General features: G+C 59.5%; 1 protein-coding gene across 1 annotated transcript in view; it reads left to right on the forward strand.

Moving 5' to 3' along the window:
- Window positions 1–22,464, forward strand: part of NOS1 (nitric oxide synthase 1) — a 50,328-nt gene that overhangs the window by 24,440 nt on the left and 3,424 nt on the right. The window contains exons 13-25 of the mRNA XM_056131056.1: window positions 1,510–1,654; window positions 2,736–2,840; window positions 3,233–3,291; window positions 6,076–6,192; window positions 7,251–7,425; window positions 10,273–10,411; window positions 11,024–11,102; window positions 16,632–16,825; window positions 18,132–18,301; window positions 18,925–19,135; window positions 19,721–19,808; window positions 21,852–21,973; window positions 22,075–22,223. Of these exons, the coding sequence (XP_055987031.1) occupies window positions 1,510–1,654; window positions 2,736–2,840; window positions 3,233–3,291; window positions 6,076–6,192; window positions 7,251–7,425; window positions 10,273–10,411; window positions 11,024–11,102; window positions 16,632–16,825; window positions 18,132–18,301; window positions 18,925–19,135; window positions 19,721–19,808; window positions 21,852–21,973; window positions 22,075–22,223 (1,753 nt within the window). The remainder of the gene's footprint in view (window positions 1–1,509; window positions 1,655–2,735; window positions 2,841–3,232; window positions 3,292–6,075; window positions 6,193–7,250; window positions 7,426–10,272; window positions 10,412–11,023; window positions 11,103–16,631; window positions 16,826–18,131; window positions 18,302–18,924; window positions 19,136–19,720; window positions 19,809–21,851; window positions 21,974–22,074; window positions 22,224–22,464) is intronic.

Below are 22,464 nucleotides of genomic sequence, written 5' to 3' on the forward strand. Positions count from 1 at the left end.
GGACAGCCTGTGGCTTCTGCTTCTTTCCTGTGTGCCCTGGAAGGAGATGGGAGAAATCTAAAACACTAATTGCGCTATTACGTGTGGGGAGAAACAATGGGAGTTAATTATAGCTGCTTTTCTCTGTGCAGCTCATTCAGAGGGGGCCCTCGGGCACCTTTTATTCCTGTCAGCCTCTCCCCCTGAGCTCCGAGGGCCCCTGCCGTGTGGGCGGGCACCCCGATTCCGAAAAATGACGAAGTTTGCCGCCAGTGAGCCCCAGGTGGGGTAATTAGCCAGGTTCCTGGTGAATAGAGGGGGTCGGCTGCTGGCTCAGAAGGGGAGCCCAGACCGCCCTGGACCCCTGAGTGCCACCCCCACGCCTTCCAAGGATGGCAGGAAGGTTCTGGAATGCTCCAGGGCCCGGTGTGTGACGTTTCCACTCCCCGGGGCTCCGGTGGCAACCTGGCCTCCTGGAGGAGTGCCCCACCCGCGGGACTGGTCAATGTGGATAACTGGGAGAGGGTGTGGGAGTGGGAAAAAAGAGAGATAGAAGAATGGGAGCCAGACAAGACTCTGGTCAAGCTCCAAACCTATTCCTCCCAAGCTAGCCTTTTATAATTGATTGCACGAGGAAGTGGGCAAAAAGGGGAATTAACAAGGCACGCAGATATTCAATAAATCAGGGTGTGAGCCCTAACCTTTGGCGGGCTCGCGGCAGTTATCTCGGCCATAGCTCAGAAATTTACACGATGTATTTTAACATTTTTCCAAGGAGAGATTCGTTTCCTAAATTGCAGGTCAGGCTCTACTGACATTTTGGCCCCCGGCAGAGGAGGTGCTCACTGAGAGTCTGTCTGTGGGGCAGTGGGCTAGGCCCAGCCCTCACCACCCAGCCCAGCCCTCCTTTGCAGAACCAAGGCCTTCCACCCTCCGCTCTTGTCTTCCCCCACCTCTCTCGCTTCCTCATCCTCTCACGAGTGCATGAATATAACCCCACGGCAGCCGCACTCCGTCCCCCTGCACCAGGGCCAAGGAACCACCCAATGCAAGGAATGATCTTTGGGGGCATCTTGGCACCCCAAAGCTGCGGGGAGAAGGGCCAGGCAGTGAAGTCACACACTGTGGACCTGAGCAGCCATGGAGCTGGTTGCTCTGGCGGGACTTTGGGGCTCGGAGGGGCCCCAGCAGCTCCATCACGGGCCCGAGGGTCGGGTGCTACCTCAGTCACCAGCGCTGGGGGCTTCCAGGGCCACACCCGGCAGTGCTTGAGGGACCACGGGGTGCAGGGCATTGAACCCAGGCAGGCCGTGAGCTCGGTGAGCTCCATCAGCACTGCACCCCCCTCCCAGTCCCTGGCAGAGTTTAGAAAGGGGCATCTCAGGCACCCGGAGTCTGTCGAAGATCCAGAGACTGAAGTTCCCTCCCGGAGACGTCGGGGGTTTGGCCAGAGTGCCAGGGAGGGTGGTGGCCTGCGTCTTCCTTCCTCTCTCCGTTTCCCAATTTCCTCGCTATCCTCTCACCCCTCAGAGCCGTCAAGTTCTCGGCCAAACTGATGGGACAGGCGATGGCCAAGCGGGTCAAGGCCACCATCCTTTATGCCACAGAGACGGGCAAGTCTCAGGCCTATGCCAAGACCTTGTGTGAGATCTTCAAACACGCCTTTGATGCCAAGGTGGGTCGGGACGCGTAAAGGCGGGAAGGGGAGCATCTGTGGGGGGTGGGGCACAGGGTACAGCCAGAGAAGGGACGGACGCTCCCAGCAGGCACACTCCCGCCATGCACGTCAGAGAGGCGAGGCCTTCTCGCCAGCCTTCCGGGGACCCAGAAATCGCAAGTCAACGCCCCATCTCTAGAGAAACGTGCTAGAATGACATTCTGAAGTCCGTTTGGGGAGCTCTGTCCACTGAGCTGCGTCCAGTTCTCAGAACCTTCCAGCTGCAGATAATGGCATATAATTCCCCAAAGAGCGGAGGTGCTGGGGAGACAGTCGGGCCGGGCAGGGCGTTTGCCTTGCATGCAGCCAACCAGGCTTGATCCTGGCACCCAATGACACCTGAGCACAGAGCCAGGAGCTGAGCCCCAAGCACCGCCAGGTCTGGCCCCGAAACCGACAAAATGAAGAATCTAGATGCTTCTCATGCACATTTGTCCCAGCCCCACTGGTTTTCAAGACACTCCTTGGGATCCTGGCTTCCCTGGAACCTTCCAGAGAAATGTTGCTACAATGAATCTCAGCTGTAATGGGGCTGGAGGGATAGCACAGTGGGTAGGACATTTGCCTTGTGGCCGACCCAGGTTCAATTCCCAGGATCCCATATGGTCCCCCGAGCACCGCCAGGAGTGATTCCTGAGTGCAGAGCCAGGAGTTGCCCCTGTGCATCATTGGGTGTGACCCAAACAGGAAAAAAAAATATCAGCTGTAAGATCACAGGCTTTCCCTGAGACTGACCAGGGCCCAGCAACTCCAGACTGGCAGTCTCCAGCCAGGGGACCCCACGCCCACCCCCAGCATGAATGTCATCCACAAGATTCCAGGTTACAAGATGCTCGAGGCTCCCAGTCTCTGCTGCAGCCGAGCCCTTAGGCCGCTGCCCCCAGATTCTCTGGTGACCCGAGGGCCAATGACCACCCAAGAGCCCCACCCCATCCAAACCCACCAGAACCTACCGGAACAGCTGGAGCTTGAGCTCTGCCCACACAGGGGCTCCCAAAGTGGCCCTGACGTCCCCTCCCTCCTCCGTCCCCGCCACCAGGTCATGTCCATGGAGGAGTATGACATCGTGCACCTGGAACACGAAACGCTGGTCTTGGTGGTCACCAGCACCTTCGGCAACGGAGACCCCCCTGAGAATGGGGAGGTGAGATGGGCCACCTGGGGGTTCCCTGGGGTGCCAGGAGCAGGAGGAAGGGGTGGGGGCCCTCCTGGGCCACCTGCCTGCCCGTTCAAGGATCTTCCCAGTGTCCCGTGGATTCAACTTGGATCCAAGTCAGGACAGTCCAAGTGTTCCAAGCCGAGCCCTAGTGAGAACCGTGGTCCCCGAAAGGCCCCATGTCTTGGCACATGTCGCTCCTGTGCAGAAACATGGAGCCTGAGCTCAGGGGAACCAAGTGGTAGCTTGAGTGCGGGGCGGAGGGTCCCCTTCGAGCAGGTGTGACTGCACTCCCGGCTCCGTGCCCCACCTGAGCCCTGACACTAAGGCCCGGCCTGCGGGCCAACACTCACGTGCACCTCCTCTCTTCCACTCCGCAGAAATTCGGCTGCGCTCTGATGGAGATGAGACACCCCAACTCTGTGCATGAGGAAAGGAAGTGAGTGGACAGCCGCCTGCGTGCCCTGACACCATCTACACACACACACACACATGCGCACACACTCATACATGTACATACGCGTACACATGCACGTACTTACACGCACATGCACACATGAATGCACACACACATACTCACACACTCACACGTACACACATATACACAGACACGCACATGTGCACACACACACGCACACACACACACACAGTGTGGTAGTTCCATCTTTGATGTTGGGGTGTTACCGTGAGGCTCCGTCCACTTGTGACCCCTGAGAGCCCAGGGCTGTCTGGAGCACGCAGGGTCAATCTGACATTTCCATGCCTGCCCGCGAAAGTCTCGCCCTGACTTTCTAGTTCATTGGAGACTCACTCAAAAATGGCCATGAGCATCCAGGAGGCCCGCACAGAGATCAAGCACCAGGTTGATGGGCAGGCCGCCAGGGCCTCTGCCCGTAGAACCTTCCCACCTCCTGCTCAGGTAGGGCAGGCTCAGGCCCAGGGCTGGGCTCAGAGACACGCCCCCAGGCCCACGTGGCTAGATGCTGTGTGGGTTGGTCCTCTGGCTCTTTCTCAGGACACTGAGTTCAATTCCTGGCAACACCCCCACCCCCCATGGTCCCCGAGCCCTCCAAGAGTGAGCCCTGAGCACAGAGCCAGGAGTGATCCCTCAGTCTGGAGTGATCCCTGCCAAGAGTAAGCTCTGAGCACAAAGCCATCAGTGAGCCCTGAGCACAGAGCCAGGAGTGATCCCTGAGCCTGGAGTGATCCCCGACCAAATACAGAGCCAGGAGAGAGCACCAAGCACAGAGTCAGGAGTAAGCCCTGAGCACTGTCAGGGTGCCCCACTGAGTGGAGACACCTGCGAGCACTGTGACCTTTGAGGTGCCCTTTGTTCCCCTCCCATAACGTGGAGCAGAGGCCAAGGCCGCCTGAGCTGCCCCTTGGGGTGCCCAGAACAAGCCTCCCCACAAACCAGAGCGGGACCCAGCCCCGCACCCCAGGCTGACCACAGAGGCAGGGGCCGGCTGGCGTCCGGAGGCCAGGCAGGGCAGCAGAGTCCCCTCCGCCTGCTGAACTCGGGCTCCGGGGACGGCCTCGTCCCCGTGGTCCGTGCTCGCCAGGTGCCCCATGTCACCTGCCCCGTGCCGGGGCCTTCGTCGGGGAGAGAGAGGGGACCGTCCGTTCTCCCCCTAGGAACCCGGAACCCTTGCCTTTCTTTCCCCGTAAAGGCCCTGCCCTCCCGAGAGGCGACCCCGGAGCCCAGGGTCTGGCCCTAGCCCGGGACCGCCGGCACAGGTAGCGCGTGCACACGTGTGTGCGTGCATGTGTGTGTGCATGGCTGGGGCCCGAGCGTCCTGCTTTGGCTCGGGGAGACCTGCGTTCTAACCCTGCCTCGCATTCTTAACCCCACCCGCCTGGGCCTAGAACGGCGGCTCCCCCTACCCCGAGGGGCCTCATCCTGCTTCTCCACCAAATGGGAAGAAATGATCCCCAACCCTGACCACCCCAGGGAGCTGATTGGAGAGTCTGAGCATGATGCCAGAGAGCACAGCATTTGGAAGAACCTCCGACCCATCAAAACCCATGGGCGGGTATTTTTACCCCACAGCCGGCACCCAAGCCCGCCCACACTGACGATGCTGCCGCCCCCTCATCTGCCGCGTGTCTTATTTGGAGAAGTGACTCAATGCGAGACTATTTTGGGGCAGAAAATACACTTCCATATATTTAGAACTTTCCCTGATGCTGAAAGGGGGAAACTTGGAGGAAGGTCCAGCTTAGACACCCTGGGGCTTTTCTTCGTCTCTTGCGCGAGCTTCTGTGTTTTGCTTTGGTTTTGGGGGGTCGGGGGGGTCGGGGGGGCCGGGAGGGATGGTATGGGGGGCTTGGGGCAGGGTGGGGGAGGATGGAGTTTGTCTTGGAGATGTTTGTTTGGCTTTGATTTTTGTGTTCTTTCTGCCTCTCTGGGAACAAAACTGCTGTCAGAGGAGAACTGGCAAATTGTTTCTGGTTTTATTACTTCTTTTTTTTTAATTCCAAATCCTTCTTCTGAAGCCTTGGGGCTGTGATTTCAGTCCAGTGGCCCTGGCCTTCCCCCGAGAAGGATTTATTTTTGTGCCATGTGTCAGTGGCCAGAGCATCTCTTGTTTGTGTGTGGATGAGGCTGCCTGAGTTCTCCAAGGACCAGAACCACAGACTGGGGAGGACAGCCTTCCACCTAGAATAAACACTCCCTCTCGGGGCACCCGGTATGGAACCTCCCCTGACCACTGGGCACTTGCCGTTGAGCTAATAATGAAGGTAAACCCCTTGAAACATGGATGGTCTCGGTCACCTCCGCAGCAGTGACCACGGACGACAGCACAAGGGCAGTCCTCAAGGTGAGGTCTGGGGACCGGCAGCCATGGCTTCTCCCAGTAACTGGTCAGAACTGCAGAGCCCCTTGGGAATCACGGGCTGCGTTTTCACAAAGAGCCGGGCACGATTCTTGCACGCCCGGACATTGGGGGACAAAGGTCACCTGACAAAAGTGAGGGACCAGTGCAATGCGGTCCTCACTGCTTGTCCACTGAACCCCTGGCACCATGGACAGGCTCAGACACTTTGCCAATCCAGACCTCTCGTGGGTGGGTGAAAGAAAGAGGAGATGGGTTCGTTTCTAGAACATTCTAGATCGTTCTAGATCCAAGAATGACTGCAGAAACACTTGGGGCAGGGAGTCTCAGGTAGGGGCGAGGTGGGGGAACTCCCCATGCTCACAGACGCTCTTTGGTCTCGGCAGGAGCTACAAGGTCCGCTTCAACAGCGTGTCCTCATACTCTGACTCCCGGAAGTCGTCGGGCGACGGGGCCGAGCTCAGAGACAACTTTGAGAGCACTGGCCCGCTGGCCAATGTGAGGTGAGCACCACGTCCAGCGCCAGAGCCGCCAAGGCTCCCGGGAAACAGGTCTGGGTTGCCAGGTGGGCATTTCAGAAGCAGGGTGGAGTGGTGGTGGGGGGCCCCTTCGCCCTCAGATCACCACCTGCATCCCAGTAGGCGGGGACCCTCCCTCGCACCCCCTGCCACCCCGACTCCTCTGAGCCTCCCCCACCATCAGCATGTCTCGTGTGCTGTGGCCCCTCAGCCCCTGGTGCTTCCCAGCCTGATGGAAGCTTCTAGCCCAGTGATCCCTACTCCTCACCATCCCATCAGAATCTCCCAGAACCGCCCGCCCCCTGTGGGATGTCCACCTCCCCCCAGAGGGCCTGGAATCCGGGTCTGGAGTTGGGCTGTGCTATTCCTCTGTTTGGCTGCTTGGTTGGTTTCAGGGGCGGGTGTGGGCGTGGGGGCAAGCCCCCCCCCCCCCCAGCAGTGCTCAAGGTCTGCTCAGAGGCTGCACCTGGCGCTGACCTCAGGGGTCGACCCCCAGGCCCCTCCCATGCGGCACACATGCTCAGCCCATTCAACCGTCAGTCTGGCCCCAAGTCTCATGTTGGATCTCCGCAGTTGTCACCAGCGGGCCCTCCCCGGAGCCCCCAAGAGGCAGGGCACGGCCCTGAGGGCAGCAGTCATGGTGTTGGGCAACAGCCTTCATTAAACAGGGACGGGACCTAGTCCTCTCCGTGCAAGGCACCCCTGGAATCACCCCCCCCCCAGCCCCACTTTCTCTGCACTTAAGGTCGCATGAGGATCCCGTGAGTTGAGGAGCCGCACCTGGCCTCCGCGTGCCCCGCTAGCCCCATCCCCTACTTCCCCTCACCCGTGCAGGAGTGAGAGAGAGACCCTGTCCTCGGCCTCAGGGGAAGGAGCTGGTCTTTGCGCCCTGGACGCTAGCGGCTGGGAGGAACCACCTGCCCCCCCACCCCCGTTTCCTCTGGGGAAGGCTCCGGCTCCAGGCCCAGCCTGGGAGCTTGTGCGCGGCTTGGCGGGGACACAGGGCCGCCCCCCTGCACTGTCCCGCCACTCTGCTCCGGCAGGTTCTCCGTGTTCGGCCTGGGCTCCAGGGCCTACCCGCACTTCTGCGCCTTCGGCCACGCCGTGGACACGCTGCTGGAGGAGCTGGGCGGGGAACGGATCCTGAAGATGCGGGAGGGTGACGAGCTGTGCGGGCAGGAGGAGGCCTTCAGGACCTGGGCCAAGAAGGTCTTCAAGGTACCGTGTGGCACAGCCCAGCCCCGGCGCTCGGACGGTCTCGCGGGGTTGGGGCCAGTGGTCTGACATCGACGTTTGCCCCCCATACACCCCCGGGACCCTGTCCCTGGCCTCAGGGGAAGGAGCTGGTCTTCGCGCCCTGGACGGGTGCGGCTGGGAGGAGCCACCCGCCCCCCGCCCCCGATTCCATTCGAGGGGAAGTAGGGAACGGGGCTAGCGGGCCCAAGCTGAGGCCCATGGCCCAGACGCCCATCCAGGTGGACGAGCTCGCTCCTGGGCTGGGCCTTTGTCCATGAGGTTGCTCCAGGCAGTTGCTGACAAAGCCAGACACTAAGAGGGGTGAGAGAGAGAGAGAGAAAGCGGGGTGCACCCGTGCAGGGGATGAGAGAGAGAAAGCGGGGTGCAGCCTTGCAGGGGTGAGAGAATGCAGGGCGCGCCCTGCAGGGGTGAGAGAGAGAAAGCGGGGTGCACCCGTGCAGGGGTGTTCCGCAGTTAGGAAGACACGAAGCGCTGGCACCTGGTGCCATCTGGACAGTTGGAAGCTTGGAGCAAGAGCCAGTCTCAGAAGACCCCAGGAGTAGGGATCTGTTTCCAGGTCAGGGGTCAGGGGTCAGGGCAGGCATATGCAAAGAGAGGATTCCAGGCTGCTCATGGCCAGAGAGAAAGGGAGTGAGGGGGCTGCCAGGTGCTGGTAAAGGTGACCTGAGATGGATCTCAGTGGTCTCCATGCAACCTTGTAAAGAAACTAAACCCCACGACACTGGACTGTTTTCCTTGGGGGGGAAGGGCAGCTCGGATCACACCTCACAATGCTCGGGGATTACTTGTGGCTCTGCACTCGGGAATTACTTCTGGAGGTGCCCGAGGAAACTTATTGGATGTTGGGGATCGAACCCCAGGTCGGCCACATGCAAAGCAAATGCCCTCCCTGCTGTAGTATCACTCCAGTCCTACACTGCACATTTTTTGCTTTGTTTTGTTTGGAGGGGGTATTCAGCATTGCCCAGGGGCTAACTCCTGTCCCAGTGCTCAGGACTCACTCCCAGCAATGCTCAGGGACCCTGTGTGTTGCCATACTTTAATCTATGTTCTGTCTCGGGCCCTAACTGGTTATCTTTTTTTTTTTTCCTTTTTTGGAGAGGGGGCAGTCACACCTGGTGATGCTCAGGGGTTACTTCTGCTTCTGCACTCTGGAATTACTCCTGGCATTGCCTGGGGCATTCTATGGGATGCCAAGGATCGAACCCAGGTTGGCTGCATGCAAGGCAAACGCCCTCTCCGCTGTGCTATCGCCCCCTGGGGCTCCCGGATGGGGCTCCTGACTGGGACTTGCTGCTGCCTGGTGCCCTCCAGAGGCTAGTGTGGGGGGGGGGACACTAGTACCCAATGTCTGTATTCATGGGGGTGACCACGGAAGGACAGAGTAGCCCTGGACCGCACTCTCTGCAGCAGCCCAGGAGGGAAGGCCACTGCCGGCCTCCCACCCACAGAGCCCACCTGCAGAGGCACATGGACGCCCAGCAGCAAACAGGACATGCCGTGTCCACCCATTCCCTCCCCTGTCTCTCTGCATGAGTAGCCCGGAAGCTGGACTGTCTTCCAAGGCAGCTGCGTGGGCATCCACTTAGCCCTCCGACCTGGAACAGTCGCCCCCATACTCCCAGTGCCCCCTCGGTTCTGGGACCCCCTTCCTGTCTCTCCGCCTTGGCTCTTGCTAGACATTCTGTGTGGGTGGAACTTTGCAATCCCTGGGTTCGATATTGGCCGTTCCCTGTGGCACATCATCGGGCTTCCCCCACGACCAGTATCTGTCAGCACTTCAGTCCTCTGGAGGACTTTTCCCACTGTATGGAGAGACTATATCCTGTTTATCCACTCAGGGGACACTTGGACTGCGGCAAAATCAACAGGAGGCCAAAACTAAGTAGAAGCTACCTTGGCCATCTTCTGAATTTTCAGAAATAATCCTGAGTGGTCATTCTTAGAATCACAAAAGTTGGGAACTTAGAAACGTAGAGAAAGAGAGAAATACCCAGATATTCATTCTATCTTTAATAAGATATTTTCTAACTTTTTAGAGGAAGGTGGCTAGGAGAGTCTAAGTTGTTTACTGTCTTTTATGTGTTTGATGATAAGATTCTACACATGTTCATTGCAGGAAAAATGACATGCATGGGGTTTATATTAAAGAGATTTGATCTTAAAGTCAGTAATAGATGTCATATTCTGGCACAGTAAAGACATGCAGAAGTAACAGAATAGATTAAAATTTGGATTTATAATGAGTGGGAAGATGGTTGGGTGGGTGGGTGGATGTATGGATGGGCAGACAGTTGAGTGGGTTGATGAATGGATGGAAAGATGGGTGGATAGATAGATGAATAGGTGGATGGATGGATGGATGGATGATGAACAGATGGATATTTGGATGGACAGATGAATGGGTGGATGGATAGGTGGACAGATGGGTATATGGATGGTTAGGTGGACGGATGGATGGATGGATGGATGGATGGATGGATGAATGGACGGACATATGAATGGATGGACAGATGGGTGAATGGGCATATGGATGGATGGACAGATGGATGGATGAATGGATAGACCAACAGATGGATGGATGGATGGATGGATGGACGGACATATGAATGGATGGACAGATGGGTGAATGGGCATATGGATGGATGGACAGATGGATGGATGAATGGATAGACCAACAGATGGATGGATGGATGGATGGATGGATGGATGGGCATGTGGATGAAGGGATCACACCCCCATTTGGGGCTCTTGGGGAGGATCCCTTCTTGGCTGAAAGAGGTCACAGAACCCCCATCTGGGCCACAGGCAGCCTGTGATGTGTTCTGTGTGGGTGACGACGTGAACATCGAGAAAGCCAACAACTCCCTCATCAGCAATGACCGCAGCTGGAAAAGAAACAAGTTCCGCCTCACCTATGTGGCTGAAGCTCCGGAACTGACCCAAGGTATAGCCCCCCCCCCCCCACCAACACACACTCTCCTGTACAGCATCCATGATGCGGGAGAGGAGATATGGGCACCGTCACCTCTGAAGGGGGTCTGGAGAGTGGGTCTGAGTGCCCTGGTGTCCTCTAATGCCATCTGCTCTGCTCCGGCCCCGGGCCACGCCCCAGGCTGTCTCTCCAGCCTTGTGGCACCTTGCCCTAGCCACCTCCCCACCTCTCCCTCTGCCACACTGGCTTCGGGTTCCGCATTACCTGCACCATTCACACCACACACACACACACACACATGCACACACATCACATACTGCACCACACATATACCCACACCACACACACCACATACCATACACCCACATACAACACACCCCACTCCACACACACCATCACACACCCATGCCTCCACACCCCACCACGTCACACACACACACACACACACACACACACCACACACACCACACACACATTCACATGACCCCCCCCCCACACACACACACACGCACACACATCACTGCCGGTTCTCCTGCTATGGGATGGAGGAGGCGGGAGGGGCGGACTGCTGAGCGTCCAGCCTCTGCTGCAGCCCAGCTCCAGTCTGTGGTTCTCCTCCCCCAGGTCTGTCCGGCGCCCACAAGAAGTGGGTCTCAGCTGCTCGAGTGCTCAGCCGTCAGAACCTCCAGAGTGCCCAGTCCAGGTAGGCGGCCTCGGCCCCAGGCTGGCACCTTTGCAACTCCAGCGCCGCCCATTTTGCACCCAGCCCAGAGCAGCGTGGGGGTGGGGGGTAGCGGAGGTCAGCAGGGGTTCAGTGTGGTGGCGGGGGCCGCACTTGGCTCCTGCGGCTCTGAGCACGGTGCCTCCTGCCTTCCCTTTCCCAAGAGAGCTCTGGCAGGAAAAGAAGCGGGGGAGATGGAAGGGGAGAGGCGAGGGTCCCCTGGGGTCCACACCCTGGTGGAGAGTTGGCCATCAGGCTTCCACCAGCAATCATTGTCCCGCCTTGCTGGCCAGGGCCCTTCTCTCAGGTGCTGGCCAGTGTCTGTCCAGCCTCCATTGGGCACCTTGGGGGTGACGGTTCATCCCAGTGGAAGTGGCTCATTCCCAAGTCCAGATGCTCAGAAGTCACCTTCCCCTTGGCTTGTGACCCAAGCACTTGACTTCCAATGACTGTCCATTGCCCCCCAAATTTAGAGCTTCCCAATGAGAGCCCCTCCCGGGCAGTGGAGGACACTGACCAGCATGCCTGGGTCCAGTTCCTTCCCCCTGGCACCCAAGCTTCTCGGCTTCATGAAATGCCAGGCTGGGTCCTGCTGGCCGTGTCACTCTGGTCACAGTGCAGTGGGGGTTCAGGGGTCACAGCCACAGGGCGAAGGCTGTGCTGCCCCCCAGTCTGATCAGGACACACAGCAGCCACCCAGGGCTGCAGATGGGGCCCTCGTGGCGGTTCATTCAGATCCTGGACACTCCTGGACTCATGCCAATCCTGGCAGCTTGGTGGTGTTATTTCCTCGGTGCCAGGAGACGTCTCTGCATGGACCCTTGTCAAGGCATCTTCCCGTTTGCCGTGACATGAAGAGTCTTGGCAATCTTGGTCTCTTTTTTGATGGGGGATGGTGGGGGACATGCACAGAGCACAAGGGACTCTCGGCACAGACACCCCCAGCCCTGACTCTGGCTCTGCCAACACCAGCTCTGTCGCCTTGGACAAGCCCGCCAGGCCCTCTGAGTCCCCACCACAAGTGATGACGGTGGCTGAAAGGATTTCTGGCATTTGTCTAGCACTTTCTACAGGCCGGGCCGTGTTTTGAGCCCACCTCTGGGCCCCCTGTCCCCTAAGAGTTAGCACCATTGGGGCTGGAGCAATAGCACAGCGGGTAGGGCGTTTGTCTTTCATATGGCCAACCCAGGTTCGATCTCTGGCATCCCATATGGTTCCCTGAGGACCGCCAAGAGTAACTCCTAAGTGCAAAACCAAGAGTAACCCCTGTGCATCTCTGGGTGTGACCCAAAAGCAAAAAAAAAGAAAAAAAAAAAGAGAAGAGTCAGTCTGGTCTGGATTCTCAGATAGTAAAAAAATGAACCAAGGGGCCAGAATGATAGTTCAGCGGTCAGGGTGTTTGCCTTGCACGCAGCTGACCCGGTTCAGTCCCTGGCATCCCATAGGGTTCCCTGACTACCACCAGGAGTGATTCCTGAGTGCAGAGGCAGGGAACCCCTGAGCATCGCCGGGTGTGACTCAGAAAGTCGGAAAAAAAAAAAAAAGATGAACCGGGCTGGGAAATAAATCCCTTTGACTAATGAGTTAAATGTAGTGTTCACAGTAGAAAACTTTCTGGCTCAGCAAGGGCGTTTAGGCTTAAAATACCCAAGGGGAGACAGAGCAATAGGACAGCAGGTGAGCTGCCTGCCTTGCATGTGACCGACCAGGTTCTATCCCCGGCATCCCCAAGCCTGTCATGAGTGATCCCTGAGTGCAGAGCCAGGAGTAAGGCCTGAGCATCGCCAGCTGTGGCCCCCCAAAGAAAACAGAATACCCATTACACTTTCCCTTTCTGTGCTGGGGGCAAGTGAGAGTTAAGAGACGCGGTGGTGGGTGGGGGTGGGGGTGGAGGGTAGGGGGATGGAACTTGAAAACTCCTGAACACTTCAGCGGCGAGCCTGAAGAGACCCCTGCCCCCCAAAACTAGGAGAGCAATCTACACATGTTTTGGCGCTAAGTGGGACCAAGACCCAGGGTAAGCTCCAGGGACAGGCAGCTGGCTGGGCAGAGCGGCTGAGCGGAGACATAAACACAGTTATCTGAGTCACTTACCAATGGCCCAGAATGGATGGAGCTGTCTCTGCAACACCAGCCTCAGGGCACCCAGTGCTCAGCTTCAAGTGTCCTTTCCAGTCTTCCAGGATTATTTTGTTATAAGGGATAATTAAGTGCAAAGGTCTTGAAATTCTCCCTCATTTCCTCTGCCCCAGGCCCTAGTCGGGCTGTGGCTCCTTAAACAAAATACCATGATGGGGCCAGAGCGATAGCACAGCGGGGGAGGGCGTTTGCCTTGGATTGGCAGACCCGGGTTCAGTTCCCAGCATCCCATATGGTCCCCTGAGCACCGCCAGGGGGTATTCCTGAGTGCAGAGCCAGGAGTAACCCCTGTGCATTGCTGGGTGTGACCCAAAAAGCAAAAAATAAATAAATAAATAAATTTTAAAATAAATAAACAAAATAGCACAAATCACTGCCCTGGAGACCCTTAATTGCCAGCAAGCTGCCAAGGAGAAGGCGCGGCAGATAATCTCTACAAACCTGGAGTGAAAAGTGACCACATTTTCTGTCCTGCCAGGAAGTAGATTCCCAGGGACACCAATTGGCCCCCCGTACAGCAGCACCCGAGATGGAGGCAGGCAGGCGGGCTCCAGCTGGGCTCGGGTCCTGGAAGCCAGGAGGGGCACCTGGAAATAGGAAGAGGGTCGGCAGGAGGCAGACAGGGGGCACAGAGCGGGGGCTTCTGGGAAGCACGTGGCAGGCCCTGGGCCCCCAGGGTGGTCAGGCTTCCCCTCCTTCCTGCACGCCCGTCACCGTGGAGGCTGGGGCCTGTCCCTGTCCTACTGCCTGTTCAGCTCATCTGAGTGGCTGAAACAGGCTGGACTTGTCACCCCTTCCCAGAATAGTTTTAGAAGACTGAGGGCCGGAGAGATTGCCTAGAGGACTACAGCCACTGGGTTTGAAAGCCAGAGACCTGGGTCCGAACCCCAGCACCCGGGAACACCTCTCGGCCTGGCCCTCCCTCCACCCCTCATGAGAATCAGGGCAAGTCCCCAGCTCCCTGCCCCCCAGATCATGCCAAGGCCTTCCCCCTGTCCCCCACCACCCACGGCCCACACCCTGCTGACCATTCTCCCGCTGTCCTTCCTTTCCTCTGACATGCCACACCTTTTTCCTACCTCAGGGTCTTTGCACATGCTAGTTCCCCCAGATGTTGGCAGGGCCATGCCTCACTGTTCAGGAGTCAGATGACACACAGGCCTCCCCCAGAGTGTCTGAGGGTCAGAGATCAGGTGAGGGTCAGGTAGCCACTCACCCCCACCCCTATCACCACCTGCCCCTCGGAGATCCTCGAAAGTTCCTTCTCAGAGAGAATTGAGTGCCTAATGGTCCTAGATCTCTCTCTCCCTCCTCTCTCTCTCCCTCCCTCCCTCTCCCCCCCCCTTCCCTCTCCCTCTCTCCACCCACAACCTGGGCCTGACAGTGTAAATCGGTTGAATGAACGAACCTTATTAACTCAAACTGCTCTCGAGTGACAGTTTACTGTGAACACTCGCTTTTTTTTTTTTTGGCCCAGCGTGGCTGAAAGTTAGCAACTGTTCTTTTATCTGCAAAACTGTCATTGAACCACCGCCAAGCACACCCGCATGGGTGTGTGTGTGTGTGTGTGTGTGTGTGTGTGCGTGTGTGTGTGTGTGTGTGATGCATCCCTGTGGATATAAAAACAGCTCCAGCAGAGATGCTCTGGGGAAGGGCACAGTGGAGCCCTTGTGACTGTCTTCCTGATACCGGCCACTTCTCCCTCCCGAGCACTTCTCAGCAGCCCAAATGTATCCCAAGTTCTGGATCACCATTTTTTATTTATTTGTTTATTTTTACTCACACCCAGCGGTGCTCAGGGCTTCCTCCTGGCTCTGCGCTCCGGAATTACTCCTGGCAGTGCCCTATGGGATGCCGGGGATCGAACCGGGTCAACCTCACGCAAGGCAAATGCCAAACCCGCTGTACTATCGCTCCAGCACATTCAGCATTTTTATTTTTAGAAAACTGTACAGTGCTTAGAAGCCCTGAACGGAACTGAGGTTACAGAGGCTGGGTTTAGGCGGGCTCTCCTGCCGAGGTCCCTGGGGTCACGGCAGCTTCAGCGGGGGCATTCTCAGCCAGCCTGTCTGCAGCTCACTAGGTCCCCTGGGGGAGCTCCCAGTGGGGGTGTGGGCGTCCACCTTCTCGCTCACCTGCCAGCTGCCCACCCCATCCCTCCTCCTCCTCATCTGCCTGACCACATCCGGCCGCACGCCAGAGAACTTGGTTTGGGAAAGTGGCTGAGGACATGAGCCAGCTCAGCAAGTCCGGGTCCTCCGCATTTCTATTTTGTACCGGCCAAAAGAACAGAGGCAAATAGACTCCGCAAGGGATTCGTGATGATCTGGGAGAAAGTGGGAATTGATTTGCACAGGCTTCTTGGGCCCCCAGCTCAGCGGCACCACAGCGCCCCCTGCTGGCGGCCGGCTCTGCCAATTCCCCTCCTGGGCCCGGGCTGGCTTTGCTGTCCAGGAACCAAAGGCTGGTGGCCCTGCAGGACCCAGGGATTGACAGACTGAGTGCCCCAAGAGGGAAAAACGTACCCACGAGAGGAAGAACGGAGCCCCAGATCCCAACATCACCACCTACAGTTTCTACCAAACCAAGGACAGGGGTGCCTTGCTTGAAGGGAAAAAAAATACATGATACATCCCTCCCCCCAAAATCGAATGTGCGGGCGCAACTATTTTTAATAACGGTGGCTATTTGCAGCACAAAGGGCTCTTGACTGTGCCAAAAATAAAATAAATAAATAAAAAACGCCTTTCAATAGCGAGCCCACAGGCCTATTCAAGCGTTGATTTACATACCACCAGGGAGGATGGATGAACAGCCCGGGACTGCGTGTGACTGACATGTGAGAGGGCCAAGAGCTTCGGGCTCCGTGTCCCGGGGGTCCCAGCACTGTGTGAGAGGAGCCCCTGTGGGCGAGGGCTTTCTAGCTCCTTCCCGAGTTCCTCGGGGAAGCCCCTCCTTTAGGCCAGGTCCCCCGGCCTACAGCCCCAAACCCAGAGCCTGAGAGTTTGGGACCCCACAGGTCAGAGGCTGCTTCTGGGGTGTCTCCTCGGACCCCCTTGATTGTGTTCATCCATCCATGGGGGTCTACACCGGACAGCTCCAGGACAAACCTCCGTTAGGAAGGGGAGCAGGAAGCAGTGGGGGGGGGAGTGGAGGAGGAGCCCCCCCCCAGAAGATCCAGGGAGCAGGGGCGCCGCCGTCTCCCAGAAGGGGCCTGAGCAGGAGAAGGGAGGAGTGGGGCCATGTCCCCCCATCCCCCACCCCCACCCTCGCGAGGGTTCGCAGCAGGGGTGGGGGAGGGGAGCCGGACCACCGGGCCACAGATGAGGGGGCGAGGGCGGCGCCCCCTCACTGCCCACGTCCGTCCTGCAGCCGCTCCACCATCTTCGTGCGTCTCCACACCAACGGGAACCCCGAGCTGCAGTACCAGCCCGGAGACCACCTGGGCGTCTTCCCGGGCAACCACGACGACCTGGTGTCCGCCCTCATCGCGCGGCTGGAGGACGCGCCGCCACCCGACCAGCTGCTGAAGGTGGAGCTGCTGGAGGAGCGGAACACGGCGCTAGGTGGGCGCGCGGGGGCGCGCGAGGGCGCTGGGTGGGCGCGCGGGGGCCGCCAGGTGAGCGCTGGGTGGGCGCGCGGGGACCTGGGTGAGCCTCCAGGCAGCCGGATCGCTGCGTAGGGGTGTGGGGGGGGGTCGCTGGATGGGTGCGCAGGGGCGCCAGGTGGACATGAGGGGGCACGCGCTGGGCGTGCGCGGGAAGGAGGGGTGCCGGGTGAGCCCTTGGGGATCTGGGTGAGCACTCGAGGGAGTGGCATGCACACGCGGGGATGAGGGTGGAGCAGTAGGGGAGCACGAGGTGGGGGTGGTGGAAGCCCTGGGCATGCGCAGGGGTGTTGGGGGGGGCACTGGGGAGCAGGCAAGGGGCTCAGGGCAAGCAGACCGGAGCACTGGGCAAACAGGTGAAGCCCCCCTGCCCAGCACTTCCCAGGGCCCCGTGACTGGGCCACAGTTCCCACTGGTCACCTCCAGGCAGCCGGAGTACTTTGCAGGCAAACAGGTGAGCCCCCAGGGCCAGTAGTGGCCTTCTATGGCCCCAGTGGGACAGCCACATGCCACTTGCACCCGGCAGCTGGAGCATAAAGGCCAGGCAGGGCATGGGCCTGGAGTCCAGTCGGATGGGCCTGTAGAGACTCTCTGTAAGCGTCCACCCGAGGGAGACAGGCTTACTCGCTTTCTTAAAGGCCCCTCTTCAGAGAGCAGCTGTGAGCCCCCACCCCCACATGAAGTAGAAGCGCTATAGGGGATGGATGGGGGTGGTGGGGCACTGAGTCTGGGCTGCGGCCCTAAGGAGCAGGATTGGGCAGGGCGCCCTGGCTTCCCACTTCAGAGCTGTGTGACCTGGGGCCAGTTGCCTACCATCTGGGAGCAGGGCATCAGGATGGCAACCCCCACCTGGGACTGGGGTGAGGATTGGCTACTTAATAACTTAAAAGTGTTGAAACAATGTCCACCTAAAACCCAATCATGGGTAACTTTGTAACCTCACGGTGACTACACCAATACAAATAAAACCAGACAATGTTTATAAATAATGTCAAATGTCCAGCCCCGGGCCTGGGAGGAAATGCTAGTGGTGGGTGTGTTTCTCCCCCTGGACCTCTCAGGTCACACCGTGGACATCCATTTGGGCTTTCATTTGCTCTGTCGGTTTGGGGCAATTTTGCCAGCTGGTTTTAGAGGCATGGTCCAGCGCCCCCACTGCGCCCCAAGTCGGGCTAGGGTGCATCTCTCTGACTTGAAGGCCTGGCTCTCCGACCCCTTCCCTTCCCCCACCCACCCGGTCCCCGTCCTTGTATCTCCCCGCACAGGAGTCATCAGCAACTGGACGGACGAGGCCCGCCTCCCACCCTGCACCATCTTCCAGGCCTTCAAGTACTACCTGGACATCACCACGCCACCCACGCCACTGCAGCTACAGCAGTTCGCCTCCCTGGCCACCAGTGAGAGCGAGAAGCAGCGGCTGCTGGTCCTCAGCAAGGTGGGTCCTGGTCTGTGTCCACCGCCGGCCCCCTCCCCCTCCCCGGCGATGTCATTGCACTTGCCAGCCAGCAGGTGGCGGCCTTGAGCCAGGCCGTAGGCTGGTTGGACCCTGGTGGGCAGCCCGGCCCCTTCTCCCCACCCTCTGCGAGCCTGGTTCCCCCACACTTCCCTGGAGGGCGAAGAACTCTCCCAGTCCCACACACAGACACACATGCACACACACACGCGTGGCCGCTCATACGTGGGCACACTTCAGCGTTCAGGAGCCACCCCAGCAGGTGGGAGCCGGGTGTGGGTTTTGTTTTGTTTGGGGGGGGTTGTTCGTTTGGTCCGGGGTTCCTCCTGGCTCTGCACTCAGGGATCACTCCTGGTGGTGCTCAGGGGACCTTATGGGATGCTGGGGATCGAACGTGGTTCGGCCGCATGCAAGGCAAACCCCTTACCCGCTGTGCTATCACGCCGGCCCCCAAGTGTCGGGGGTTTGAGCTGAAACCTCAGCTCTCCAGGCTCCCTGGAGCCCACCAGGTCCAGCACCGTTGCTGCGGGGCAGGAGGGTGCGGGGGTAATGATCGGACCCGCCGCCCTGTCCCAGCCCCGACTCTCGCCCCGCCCCACGCACAGGGCCTGCAGGAGTACGAGGAGTGGAAGTGGGGCAAGAACCCCACGGTGGTGGAGGCGCTGGAGGAGTTCCCGTCCGTGCAGATGCCCGCCACGCTGCTGCTCACACAGCTGTCCCTGCTGCAGCCGCGCTACTACTCCATCAGCTCGTCCCCGGACATGTACCCCGACGAGGTGCACCTCACCGTGGCCGTGCTCTCCTACCGCACCCGAGGTGGGCAGCCCCGGCCCCGCCCCGCCCTCTCCACCCTCGGCTGCCTGCCTGAGCCCTGGGGGTGGGGGACTCCCGGGGGGCCCAGCCCCCTCACAAGCCAGCAGCTCGCACCAGGCGCCTCCTGGCTGGGGTGCATCTGCAGGACCAGCAGACGAACCCTCCTCGCCTCCGTGTGTCCCTCCTCACACCACACCCGAGAGAGGGGCCTGTGACCTCGAGGAGGTGGGAGGCACCCCTGACTGCGGGCCCCTCGGTGCCCGGGAACCTGATCCCCCCAACCCTTCACACACACACATGCACACGTACACACACACACACACACACACACGCATACATTCATGCACACACGGGCGCACACACGAATACACATGCACACGTGTACGCACACATGCACACACGCACACACTGCGCATGCACACACACGTACACACACGCGCACGCACACACAGAGCAGAGGCCTGGGCAGCGTCGTGGCCTCCACCTCTCCCCTTTCCAGTCCCAGCCATGGGGCCCTGCAGATGCTCTAACCCTAGCGGGGGACCATGGGGGCCACAGGCAAGCCGGACCACCTCCCTGCCTCCACAGATGGACAAGGCCCCGTCCACCATGGCGTGTGCTCCTCCTGGCTCAATCGCATCCCACCTGGCGAGAGCGTGCCCTGCTTCGTGCGCGGGTGAGTGGGCCCGAGAGGGGGGCCGGGTCCCCACTGGCTCTGGGGAAATGGGGTGTGGGGCAGAGGCTTCGGCAGCAGGTCACAGGTCGAGGGCACAGGGTCAAGGAGGGCTAGGGTGGCCGCAGGGAGCCAAGGACACTGGAAATTGCATCCCAAGTTGGCCGGCCCTGGACATGCCAAATGTCCCCAGTTTCTGAGGGAGGGGGAGGGGCTCCGGCCTTCCTCATCCATCCCTGCTTTTCCTCCCAGCCTGTGGGAGGGGCAGAGAGAGGGCATGAGGGGGCGGGGGCGGGACAGACACAGCCTTGCCACAGCCAAGCCCTGAGCCTGTCTGGCGCAGACCTGGCGCAGACATCAGGGTGGCTCAGCCCCCCCCCCCAATACTGCAGGGCCCAAGCCGCCTCAGCCCTCGCATTGAGCTGCCAGCCTGGTTGGCTGGGAATCACCAGGGCCCCCTCAGGCCTCCGGGGCATCCCAAAAGGGAGATGTCAAAGGGCCAGAGAGACCATACGGATCTCTCTGCATGAGAACGTGGCCCCTGAGCAGCCCGGGAATGACGCCAGAGCACAGAACTGGGAGTAGCCCGACAGCTGCTGGGTGTGGCGCCTGCTGGACCCGGCTGGTTCAGGCAGGGAGGTGCTCTGAGAGAGGAGCACAGGCTCGGCGTGGGGACGGAGGGGTCCCGGGTTCCGCCCTCCAGTGCCACATGGTCCCCTGAGCTCCGAGCAGCCACCCAGGAGCACCAGGTATGGCCCCAAAATACGCAAGAAGAAGAAGGTGGATTAGAGCTGGAGTGATGGAGTGGTTGCCTTGCACGCAGCCGATGCAGGTTCCATCCCCGGCATCCCATTCGGTCCCCCGAGCACCGCCAGGAGTGATTTCTGAGTGCAGAGCCAGGGGTGACCCGGAGCATCACTGGTGGGACCCAAAACACAAACCAACAAAAAGGTGGATCCCAGGTTCTGTCTTCTTGCTACCATCCACCCCTCCTCAGAGAGGCCAGGATGCCCCGAGCCCTGGCAGGACCCCCAGACTTGCTCGGTCCCACGCTCCCTTCTGGGCTGAAGCGTCGCCTCAGAAACCCCGTCTTTGCCATGGCACCTGTTCGGGTGCCCCTCTGCCGGCGTGCTGCAGACACAGAGACCCGCGCCCAGGCTGATGGGCCCCCAAGGACCCTTCTTACACCCACCCTGAGCCCGGGGCCCCATTTGGCAGAGAGCTGAGGGGCACTTCCAGGGGTGGTTCTCATCCAGGGGGCCAGTCTGATCCCCTTGGGGGGAACTTATGGTTGTCAGAGCTGGAGTGTCCTGGCGTGGGGGGGCATAGGTCTCCCCGAAGCAGCCCCTAGGCCAGTAGTGCTGAGGGGGGACCCCAACACCAGCCTGCAGCCTGCAATGGCCAAGCTCGGTGGGAGGTAGGTGAGAAGGGGCGCAGCTGGACCTGAGCGCCCCGCTCCCGTCCCTGGGCACTGCCGCCCCCTGCAGACCCAGCCACTCTCCTCACGCAGGGCCTGAGCCCGTCTCCCTGCTCCTCACATGTCTGTGTCTGTGTGTCTGTGTGTGTCTTTGTCTGTGTGTCTGTGTCTGTTTCTGTGTCTGTGTCTGTGTCTCTGCATCTGTGTGTGTGTCTGTGTGTCTATGTTTGTGTGTCTGTGTACATGTTTGTACGTCTGTGTGTCTGTGTGTCTGTGTGTGTCCATGTGTCTGTGTGTCTGTGTCTGTCCGTGTCTCTGTGTCTGTGTTTTTGTTGTCTGTGTTCTATGTCTGTGTGTGTCTGTGTGTGTCTGTGTCTGTGCATCTCTGTCTGTGTCTCTGCATCTGTGTCTGTGTGTGTGCCTATGTTTGTGTGTCTGTGTCCATGTTTGTGTGTCTGTGTGTCTGTGTGTGTCCGTGGGTTTGTGTGTCTGTGTCTGTCCGTGTGTCTGTGTTTGTGTTTTTGTTGTCTGTGTTCTATGTCTGTGTGTGTCTGTGTGTGTCCGTGTCCATGTCCGTGTGTCTGTCTGTGTGTCCATGTGTCTGAGCCCCCGCCTCCCTCCCCTCACAGGGCGCCCAGCTTCCGCCTGCCCCGGAACCCCCACGCGCCCTGCATCCTGGTGGGCCCCGGCACCGGCGTCGCCCCATTCCGGAGTTTCTGGCAGCAGCGACAGTTTGACATCCAGCACAAAGGTATGCGGTATGCGGTGCTCGGTCCCACGCCCCTTCCCCACTACAGGCGGGCCCAGGCAGCCCGAGACCCCGCTGACCCGGCCCCCCACCCCCCCGTCCAGGCCTGAGCCCCTGCCCCATGGTCCTGGTCTTCGGGTGCCGGCAGTCCGAGATGGACCACATCTACAAGGAGGAGGCCCTGCAGGCCAAGGGCAAGGGCGTCTTCCGAGAGCTGTACACCGCCTACTCCCGGGAGCCCGACAGGCCCAAGGTACTGCACACGTGCCCACACGTGCACACACTCACGCAAACATGGGCAGGGACATACACACACGGGCAAAGACACACACACGGGCAGGGACACACACACACAGACAGGGACACATACACTCATGGGCAGGAACACACACACAGGCGCGGGCAGGGACACACACATACACACACTCATGGGCAAGGACACACACACACGGGCAGGGACACACACACACATACACACTCATGGGCAGGGACAT

This window comes from Sorex fumeus, unplaced genomic scaffold, assembly GCF_029834395.1.
Source record: "Sorex fumeus unplaced genomic scaffold, SorFum_2.1 ptg000083l, whole genome shotgun sequence".
NCBI lineage: Eukaryota > Metazoa > Chordata > Mammalia > Eulipotyphla > Soricidae > Sorex > Sorex fumeus.